Source organism: Danio rerio, chromosome 18 (assembly GCF_049306965.1).
Source record: "Danio rerio strain Tuebingen ecotype United States chromosome 18, GRCz12tu, whole genome shotgun sequence".
Lineage (NCBI taxonomy): Eukaryota > Metazoa > Chordata > Actinopteri > Cypriniformes > Danionidae > Danio > Danio rerio.
In genome coordinates, this window is record NC_133193.1 from 35435572 (window position 1) to 35446561 (window position 10990).

The 10990-nt window shown below is 37.0% G+C and overlaps 1 protein-coding gene across 2 annotated transcripts; it reads left to right on the forward strand.

The window, feature by feature from the left end:
• The first annotated feature begins 690 nt into the window (after window positions 1–690).
• Window positions 691–7922, forward strand: LOC100007210 (extracellular calcium-sensing receptor-like). 2 transcript variants are annotated; one of them, XM_068214919.2, is made up of 6 exons: window positions 691–933; window positions 1102–1390; window positions 1495–2253; window positions 2332–2559; window positions 3382–3505; window positions 3670–7922. In XM_068214919.2, exons 1-6 carry the CDS (start codon window positions 725–727, stop codon window positions 4581–4583), a joined length of 2523 nt encoding a protein of 840 aa, XP_068071020.1. In that variant the 5' UTR covers window positions 691–724; the 3' UTR covers window positions 4584–7922. The 2 variants fall into 2 exon arrangements, with proteins under 2 accessions (XP_068071020.1, XP_073785885.1); XM_073929784.1 differs by having other exon boundaries at window positions 755–933; window positions 1495–2559; window positions 3670–7377.
• The last annotated feature ends 3068 nt before the right edge of the window (window positions 7923–10990 follow it).

Below are 10990 nucleotides of genomic sequence, written 5' to 3' on the forward strand. Positions count from 1 at the left end.
ATCTATTCATAAACATTGACATGTGAAAAAACAGCACCTTAGTGTGTCTTCGTCGGTGCGCTGGCTAAAGGGTTAATGCACTATATAAATGTAATGAATTATTATTATAAATAATAAGTAGAATACCTTTAATGGAATGGTTTAGAAAAATACTTGGCTTAAAGTTTGTGAACATACAGCTGAAGGTTCCAGTTTTGCTATGCAAAGGCGGGTCCATCTGGATTTCATGAAACCTGGTAATTGGTGAAAGACTAAAATTCCTGCTATTTTGCATAAATAAAATGTATTTGATGAAATCACTCAAAAATCTGGTTTTATAAATTAAAAAATCAAACAAATATAATTTTTTTTAACAAAATGACAGATTCTTTGATACTGATTCAATTAATACTCACTCTCCTCTACTTATTCTGTGCTTTATTAGGGGTTTTACAGTGGAATGAATCACAAATAAATTTGACAATTGTTATACACCCTTCGAGCAGCAACTCAGCCCTGAGAGTACAACCTTCAGTGCTGGAAAAAACACTCGCTTTAAAAAAAAACCATTTGATTAGATTGGAATGCTGACTCCATTCCAGCCCACATGACCTGCCTTATGTCATACCCCTTTGTCTGTGGTTACAATCAATCATCCGTATTAATTATATTTAGTTATTTAAAAACACTGTATCAGTTCAAACTGTGCTTGAAATTTTCAGTTGATCTCAATGAGGGATTAGGGATGGTTTCCTTTATCTGGACACTCCTGCTTGTTGTTCCTTTACAAGCAAAAGCAGAAAACTCGCTTTGCCGAATGATGGGACAAAATATTAATCCACTGATATCCAAAGAAGGAGAAGTAACCATTGGAGCACTTTTCCCAATCCATAGCATAGAAATATTGCCTTCATTTGAGTTTACAGTAAAACCTCAGCTGCTATCATGCTCCAGGTATGTAATATTACTAACTGAAAAACATTAGACAAGGTAATGCATTGAAATGCAATAAATTAAAGTAATAAATTATAAAAGTATAATCTCATAACAGTGCATAACTAAAATTGTATTTTTTTATACATTAACTTGTTCAGCAAATTCTTTTGTTGGCTTTTTTCTCAGTGTAAATCTAAGAGATTTCAGAATGGCTCAGACAATGACCTTTGCCATTGACGAGATTAATAAAAATCAAAGTTTGCTTCCAAATGTTTCTATTGGTTATCGAATTTATGATACATGTGGTTCAAGACTTTCTTCTATGAGTGCAACTATGGCATTGATGAATGGTAAAGAATTTTCTGCTGAGGATAAATGTAACGGACAGTCTGCCATACATGCCATCATAGGAGAAACTGAGTCTTCTGCTACAGTGATTCTGTCCAGAACTACAGGACCTTTTAAAATACCAGTGGTAAGAGACTGTACAGCATAGCCTGAATAGCAAGTCTAATAAAGCCCTACATACTGATGATGGTTTCATAGATTTCTTTGTTTGTTTGGGTTTTTTTTTTACAGATAAGTCACTCAGCCACATGTGAATGTCTTAGCAACAGGAAAAACCATCCCTCTTTCTTTCGAACTATTGCTAGTGATTACCATCAGAGCAGAGCACTTGCATACATAGTCAAGCACTTTGGCTGGTCATGGGTGGGAGCTGTGAACAGTGACAATGACTATGGCAATAATGGAATGGCAATATTTCTAAATACAGCTCAGGAGGAGGGGATTTGTGTTGAGTACTCAGAAAAATTCTATCGAACAGATCCTGAGAAACTTAGAAAAGTAGTAGACACAATTAAAAACAGCACTGCAAAAGTAATTGTTGCATTTCTTACCAGTTTGGAAATGGAAAATTTGCTTCAGGAACTAACTAAAGCTAACATTACAGGACTCCAAATTATTGGTGTGGAAGCGTGGATAACAGCAAACAGTTTGCTCACTCCAAACAGCTTTCGTGTTCTGGGAGGATCATTGGGGTTTGCAGTACCAAAGGTCAATATTCAAGGTTTTTCAAACTATGTCATAAAAGATTTCTGGGAAACAGCTTTTCCATGCTCAGAGACTGAGATAAATGTATCTCAATATTCATCATTAAGTTGCAATTCTTATGATGACCTGCTTTTGCTGAAAAATTACAATGAAGATGTGCCTGAACAAAGATATGCAAGCAATGTCTATAAAGCAGTTTATGCTGTGGCTCATGCATTACACAGTCTACTTAAATGTAAAGTAAATGAAGGTTGTAAGAAAGACCTGAAAATACAACCTCAGCAGGTAATGATCGCAATACAAATTGACAATGTAAGAGTGATTGCAAAAAGTGACTTGCTCTCCTGTACATCATTTTCTCAGGTTGTTGACACTCTAAAAGAAATAAATTTCACCATAAATATGGGAGATCGTGTGTGGTTTGACAGCACTGGTGCCACAATAGCCCAATATGAAGTCATAAACTGGCAGCAAGGCTCTGATGGATCAATCCAATTTAAAACAGTGGGATACTTTGATGCCTCACTGCCACATGACCAGCGCTTTGTTCTTAACACTGAAAGTATAATCTGGACTGGAGGACAACTTGAGGCAAATAACAATGCAATATTAACTGATGGAGCTACATATCAATATATAACATTTAGAACAACGACAAATAATTAATATAATAATCAGTAAATGAAATTTAAACAACAACAAAAAACACTGGTACCAGCTCTAATTGAACCAGCTTTTGTCCTTCAGAGGTTCTTTCCTGGAGTTTAGCTCTATTCCTAATCATGGGCACATTGATAAAATTCCAATGCATTCCTAAATACATGCACTGTGTTCCATTTGGAAGGGCCCCTAATTCCTTTATAGATTGACAAGTTTGAAGGCATTATGGCATAGGAATGGGCCCTTTGAATGGAATGCACTGTGCAACACCAAACACTTTCTCTGCATTCAGGTTTTGTATTTTTGTTTAATCAAGGATAAAGCTTATCTACCAAGGGTAACATCCATCCATTACTGTAGTTCGAGTTTATGCAGAATAATGGAGTTTTGTTTTTTTACATTCCAAAGGATTTAAAAGAATAAACATGAACCAAACATTAATCATTTGTGGACCAGGGTAATAATTGGTAATAATAGATAATAATAAATCAAATCAGCTAATTTTCTTTCAAAATATTTGAAATTGAATAAGATAAAATTGAAAAGTAACAAAAAGACTTGGCAAAGAAGTGGAGAAATGTAAATTTACTGAATTTCTGGCACAATTTTAGATTTACTTTGGTTACAGAATTTTTCATTCATCAGTCCACAGTAGTTTCCTTTACCTTTTTATTAGTTCACATATGCCATACTTAGTAATGCTTTTAAAAATTAAAATTTTTAAATTTGTAAATCATACATCTTTCTATGTAGAAGCCAAAGTCTGTGTGTAGTGAGAACTGCCCTGCCGGTACCAGGAAGGCTGTACAGAAAGGACGGCCTGTCTGCTGTTATGACTGTATTCCATGTGCAGATGGAGAAATCAGTAATGACACAGGTAATATTCAGCCTATCTCACATTTTTGAAGAAGATGTTTAAGACTTTTGTTCCTTTTTTATCCCTTTTATTTAACTTTAACAAGCAATGTCTTAACAAATTAACTACATAAAACATTGATACTTTTATTTCTAATTGCTGTAATAACTGTAATTTTCTTCCAGATTCAGTTAACTGCAAACAGTGTCCAGGGGAGTACTGGTCTAATGCTGAGAAAAATAGATGTGTGTTAAAGACTGTAGAGTTTCTGTCATTCACAGAAGTTATGGGTATAGTTCTAGTCTTTTTCTCACTCTTTGGAGTAGGATTAACTGTGCTGGTTGCCATTCTATTTTACAGCAAGAAAGAGACTCCCATTGTAAAAGCCAACAACTCAGAGTTGAGCTTCTTGCTGCTCTTCTCATTAACTCTGTGTTTTCTCTGTTCACTTACTTTTATTGGTCGACCGACTGAGTGGTCCTGTATGTTGCGTCATACAACTTTTGGGATCACATTTGTCCTATGCATCTCATGTGTTTTAGGAAAAACAGTAGTGGTGTTAATGGCCTTTAGAGCTACACATCCCGGAAAAGATATTATGAAATGGTTTGGTCCTGTACAACAAAGACTTAGTGTTATTGCACTTACCCTTATACAGGTTCTAATTTGTGTGCTTTGGCTAACAATATCTCCTCCATACCCCTACAAAAATATGAAATATTTTAAGGAAAAGACCATTCTTGAGTGCAATTTGGGTTCTACTATAGGTTTTTCTGCTGTCCTAGGTTACATTGGTTTGTTGGCTGTCCTGTGCTTTTTCTTGGCTTTTCTGGCTCGCACACTACCTGATAAATTCAATGAAGCGAAATTCATCACATTCAGCATGCTCATATTCTGTGCTGTGTGGATCACATTTATCCCATCATATGTCAGCTCTCCTGGAAAATTGACAGTAGCTGTGGAGATATTTGCAATTTTAGCTTCAAGCTTTGGTTTATTATTTTGCATTTTTGCTCCAAAATGTTATGTCATTCTGCTTAAACCAGAACAAAACACAAAACAACATATTATGGGAAAGATTTCATCAAAATCTTACTGAAAAATAAAATAATGTAGGGTTTCTGTGGTGTTAAATTTTTCAAAATAAACACATATTCCAATGGTTCAGTTCATGCAACACATTTCACAAAAAAAGGTGAAACAGCAATTTGCGATAGTAATCAAGTAAATTGGTTAAATAGTTATATGATTTAAATGGTGATTTCTACAGGTCATTGTAATTATGATTTGGCACAAAAGCAGCATACTGGAAAGTTCTAGTCTTTTAGAAGCAAAATATGGGCAAGAAATCACCAGTTATAATATGCACCAGCAAATATGTGAGAAAATTACTGAAATGTTTAAAAACAATGTTCCTCAAAGAAAGATAGGAAGACATTTGGATATTTCACTTTCAGCAGTGCATAACATAATTAAAAGATTCAAGGAATCTGAAGGAATTGCAGTGTGTAAAGGACAAGGGCGCAAGCGTAAGCTGAACAAGCATCATCTCCGATCCCTCAGGCGACCCTGCATTAACAATTGTCATTAACCTATAAGCAATATCACCACATGGGCTCAGTACTAATTTGGCAAATACATCAAATCATCCACATATGCCTGTGGCCATGCTGTAAAAACTGTACTGTGCCAAAAGGAAGGCCTATGTAACAGAGTCCAGAATTGCTATTAACAGGTCTTGGTTTAGAGGCTATTAATTATCTGCGACAGACCATCACACAGTCCAACTTGATGAATACTGATGAATCAGTATTTCAATATTTTTGAGAAGAAAAAGATAGCATGTGCTCTAGACAAAAGAAGAAAAAGATAATTTTAGCCTGTTTCAGCGTCTATGTCGAGCAGAAGCAGCACGCAGGCGTTTGCCTTTCACACCAGCTGCGTCTGCAGCGCGCAGCTCTTCGACAGCTGCTGCAGAGATCAATCTATCTTTGTCTATTCTATCTAGTTACCTATATTTCTCTATTTACAAATAAACTTTTTAAACTTTTACATCTGCACCAAGGCCCATGGCAACTTACCCCTATGCTGTTTCCTTAACCTGCAAATCTTTATTTTACAAATTATATAGGCTAGATCAAGGGTGCTCAATCCTGTTCCTGGAGAGCTACCTTCCTGCAGATTTCAGTTGCTACCCATATCAAACACACCTGAACCAATTAATTAGGACCTGAACACCATTTGATAATTACAGGCTAAATTGACTATACAGCATAGTTTAATTGAAAAGGTTAGGGGTTTAGATGTAAATGTTTGACTAACGTGGGGACTAAGGGTGCTTTCACACCTAGACTTTTGTTTCGAAACCTGTTTCATTTGCCCAGTTAGCGCAGTTCATTTGACATATGTGAATCCAGCAATCTCCAGAGTACCCGCGGGGTCTTACACTGCAAAAAATGCTTTTCTTGCTTAGATTTTCTGTCTTGTTTGTAGTCCAAATATCAAAACATTCTTAATCCTAGAAGAATTTTCTAGACAAGCAAAACATGTTGCCTTGTTTTAAGAAATAATCTGCTAATATTAAGAGATTTTTACCTTAAAACAAGCAAAATAATCTGCCAATGGGGTAAGCAAAATAATCTTGTTTTTCCTTTTGACATAAGATTATTTTGCTTACCCCATTGGCAGATTATTTTGCTTGTTTTATTGTAAAAATCACTTAATATTAGCAGATTATTTTTTAAAACAAGGTAACATGTTTTGCTTCTCTAGAAAATTCTTATTGGACTAAGAATTTCTAGATATTTGGACTACAAACAAGACAAAAAATCTAAGTAAGAAAAGCATTTTTTTGCAGTGTATAAGCATTGAAAAAGTCTTGAATTTGATCATCTCAAATTAAGGCCTTAAAAACCTTGAATTTGGTATACAGAGTCTTGAATTTTGTTACAAAAGTCTTAATTTTATTAATTTGATTTTGCCTTTCTTAAGATTAAGTTCATACCATCACAAAATTAACTGTTACTAATGTAGGCTAATAAAAAAAAACTATGCAGCGTAACATTGACTGCATCTCACGCTCCACGCCAAAGCAGAAAGCTCGAAAGCGTGCGCACCCATTACTATGGTTACTTGAGGTGAGGTACAGAACAAGAAAATCGCTAGCCTAGTTTGTCGGCTAAAGTGGGAAAGTGTCGCTGTGGCCAAGGAATCTGAAATGCGTTTGGGTCAAGCCTGTGCCAGGAAATTACCGCAACGTCTATGCTGTTGATGCCGGAAATCTTTCAAGCTAACGTTAGCGATAATGGGTGTTAGGGCCCTGGAAGACCATATGGGGGGTTGCCAAACACACCGCGTGTAACGTTAGAACTGCTTGTCAGCACCAATCACCTATTGTGCAGTTCTGTGCACCGGAGACCTCTTCGGTTACTGAAACAGCTTTGGCTATCAGTAATGAAGAAATTTCTTCATTAGAAGAATGACAGTTTCTTCTTCTTCCTGTTATACGGTGGTCAATAAAAAAGTTTTTGATGTGTTACTGCCACCTCTCGCTCTGGTTGGTGATGTCGCCAAACAATCATTGGGCTGATACGAGAAACTTGCTTGATTGAAAGATGACGGAGGGAGATATAAAGAGAGAGAGAGAGAGAGAAAGAGTTTACTGTAGTAAAGGCTAAAGTATACTATGATAATTTCTATTGGTTCATGGTAGTTATACATTGGGGTGTAATTCATTAACGAAGAGTTGTAAATATACATACACAATATACTGCTTATTGCATACTTATTAAGTATTTTCCTTAACTATAAATGACTATAGTATTTTAATTGTGTAACACCTGGATTTATTGGATATTTTGTTTTTGCTGTAATAAAAATATATTTTGTGCCTGTTTGGTACAGCATGTTTATTCATTCATTCATTGTCTTGTTGGCTTAGTCCCTTTATTATTCCGGGGTCACCACAGCGGAATGAACCGCCAACTTATCCAGCAAGTTTTTACGCAGCGGATGCCCTTCCAACCGCAACCCATCTCTGGGAAACATCCACACACACACTCATACACTACGGACAATTTAGCCTACCCAATTCACCTGTACTGCATGTCTTTGGACTGTGGGGGAAACCGGAGCACCCATGCAAAGTCAGGGAGAACATGCAAACTCCACACAGAAACACCAACTGAGCTGAGTTTCGAACCAGCGACCTTGCTGTGAGGCCCCAGCACTACACTGTTAACCCTTACTGTAGATTATGCAGTAAATAACTGTAAAATAGCCAGCGTTTAGCTGTAATAAAAAGAAAAAAGTATTTTACTGTAAACGAAGCAGGATTTGTATGAAATTCTGTAGTGCAAAGAATAAATCACAGTAATTTACTCTATGTACCCATTACAGATATTTACTGTCAAAATAAATGGTAAATTACTGATCAACCATTACTGCCCCATCTACTCCAATGCTTTATGTTGTTATTTATATTTATTATATAAATTTATATATTTATATATATTTACTGTTCAGTTTTGATATGTGAATGGTCAGTATTGGGGGGAGAGTGGGACATTGCATAGATGATAAGCTGAATTTCACTGCAGCCATGTGTTTTCTTTGGTTTCTTTTATGTTTTAACTTTGAGTATCAGGAGTCAACCAATGCCACAGAGATCAATAAAAGCTAAGCATAAGAAATGGATGACATGCATTTAAAGGCAAAAATATTCACACAGAGCAAAGAAATTCAATTCAATTCAATTCAGCTTTATTTGTATAGCGCTTTTACAATGTAGATTGTGTCAAAGCAGCTTCACATAAATGGTCATAGTAACTGAAACAGTGTGGTTCAGTAACTGGAACAGTGTGGTTCAGGTTTTAGTGTTTAAGTTCAGTTCAGATCAGTTTAACTCAGATCAGCGTGATTTAATCATTACTGAGAGTTCAAACACTGAAGAGCCAATTCATCGATGCGTAGCTCTACCAATCCTGAACCATGCGAGGCAGTGGCGACAGCGGAGAGGGAAAAAAAACTTCACCTGATGGGAGTGAAGAAAAAAAACCTTGAGAGAACCAGACTCAGTTGGGCACGACCATTTTAATTTCTCTGCTGGCCAAAAGTCTTGTGCAGAACTTCATTCGCCGTGGTTTAGGCTGGAAGATGGCCTCAGCGAAGACTCGTCTGTCCCTGGAGCGTCGCTGGAATCAGACTCATGTTCTCCACTCCCCACGACCATCAGCGCAGCAGCAGCTCAGGATATGGCCTGGTCCCGGATATGGAATCCTTGGGATCATCACGTCGCTGGTCTTGGATCCAATCAGTGACTCCGCATAATCTGAGGACCTCGGGATGAGTATCCCCAGGTGAAAATAGAGAATAAAGAAAATAATTAGCGTAGCTGCTGTTCATAGTGTATATAAGCAAGATGCAGAAGCCAGTGTGGGACCCGCGAGGTGATGCATTAAGTGTATGCTTTACTAAACAGATAGGTCTTTAATCTAGTTTTGAACTGGGAGAGTGTGTCTGAGCCTCGGACGTTATCAGGAAGGCTATTCCAGAATGTAGGAGCCATGAAAGAGAAGGCTCGACCTCCTTTACTTGATTTTGCTATTCTAGGTACTACCAGAAGCCCTGAATTTTGAGATCTTAAAGAGCGAGTTGGTTTGTAGCGAGACAAAAGGTTGGTTAGATAAACAGGAGCTAGATTATTTAGAGCTTTATAGGTGAGAAGTAATATTTTAAATTCAATATGAACCTCTGCCCAGCTTGAAAGTGCTTTTTCTAGATTTATTTGGAATGGCAAAAAACCTAGACAAAAGATTAAATCTCTGCAAATGCCAACAGAGCTGGGTGGATTAGCTCTGCCTAATATCTTATATTACAATTGGGCTTGCCATGCCAGACTAATTTGGGAATGGTTTAGATCTTACAATGACCTATGCCCTAGTGTGGATTCCTGGGCCTGCGACCCACTATCTGTCTGGAGTTTGTTTGCTTGTCCCCACATATATAAAGAGACGGTAAAGAAAAATCCAATACTTTACAGCTCTATTAAAGTTTGGCGACAGATTTCCAGGTTTTTGGGGAGGGGGGAAGCTATATTTATGTTAAAACCAATTTATTTAAATCAGGACTTTGTCCCTGGCATAGATTCACCTCTTTTCAAAACATGGCACATAAAGGGAATTCGTATTCTATCTGACTTGTTCCAGGATGACTCTTTAATGTCCTTCCAACAATTACAAAAAAAATTTGATCTCCCTAACCAACATCACTTTGGATATCTGCAAGTTCGTCACTGTTATGTCAAAACAAAAACAAATACCAGAAACATTAGCACTCAATAGTTTGGAAAGTTTTCTTGCTAACACAACAAATGCTGTCCATTTTATTTCTAGATTTTACTCTTTTCTCCATTCTAATATCTCTGGACTTGTGAACACAGTGGCCCATAAGTGGGAGGAAGACCTGTGTAATGTTTATATAGATGATGACTGGCATGAGGCTTTGAGGTGTATTAGATCCACTTTTATTTGTAATCGACTTAGAGAGACTCAATATAAGATTTTACATAGGCTGCATATAACACCAGTGTTATTGAATAAAATTGATCCCTCTATACCAGCCCTTGCTGTTAAGTGTCATACAGAGCTTGGAACATACTTTCATTGTTTCTGGAAGTGCAAACTCATTTCAAGATTCTGGAACTTTGTTGCGTATGAAATTAGTACAATTTTTAAGATCAAATTAAAAAAAGATCCTGGTCTTTTTCTTTTGGGACTCCCTTCTAAAACACAAGCAATGTCATTGACCCTTGACACCAAAGGTTATAAATTGCTAGATAAATTGCTACTTGCGGCAAGAAAATGCATCCTTATTAGATGGATAAAAAACACTCCCCCCACTGTGACACAATGGTACAGAGAGATTTTTGCGGTTTTGCCCCATGAGAGGCTTTCAGCTGTGCTTAATGACAACATACAAAGTTTTCAAAATATATGGTTTCCTTTTATAGATCACTTGCCCTCACATGTGAGGGAAATAGTTTTGTGTGTTAATTAGGTTTTTGTTTTGTAGAGGAGGGTTGTCAGAGGCTTAGAGAATGGTCTTTTTGTCACGGTTGCAGGTTTGTGCGCTTTTCCGGAGTATCTGTTTGATCACGTTGGTTTGTTTTTGTTCTCCTCGTGTATTTGTTTTGATCACGTGTGATGACGGCACTCAGCTGGCTTGATGAGCTCGCCAGCTGAGGCTCATATTCGGGTCTATATATGGGCCACGTTTTCTGTGTGTCTTTGTCAGTTCGTTATGTGTGCTTATGATGTGCTATTCTGTCTGTGTGCGTAGGATCTGAGGACTATTTTCTGGACCCTGTTTCCCGTCTGATTCCTGCCCGATCTCTCCTAGCATTCTTTACTTGATTTTTGTTTGACTTTGTCAATAAATATTATTTTGTTTAACTCGCACTTGGATCCCTCAGAACATTCATTTATACGTGACACTTTTGTTTTTTGT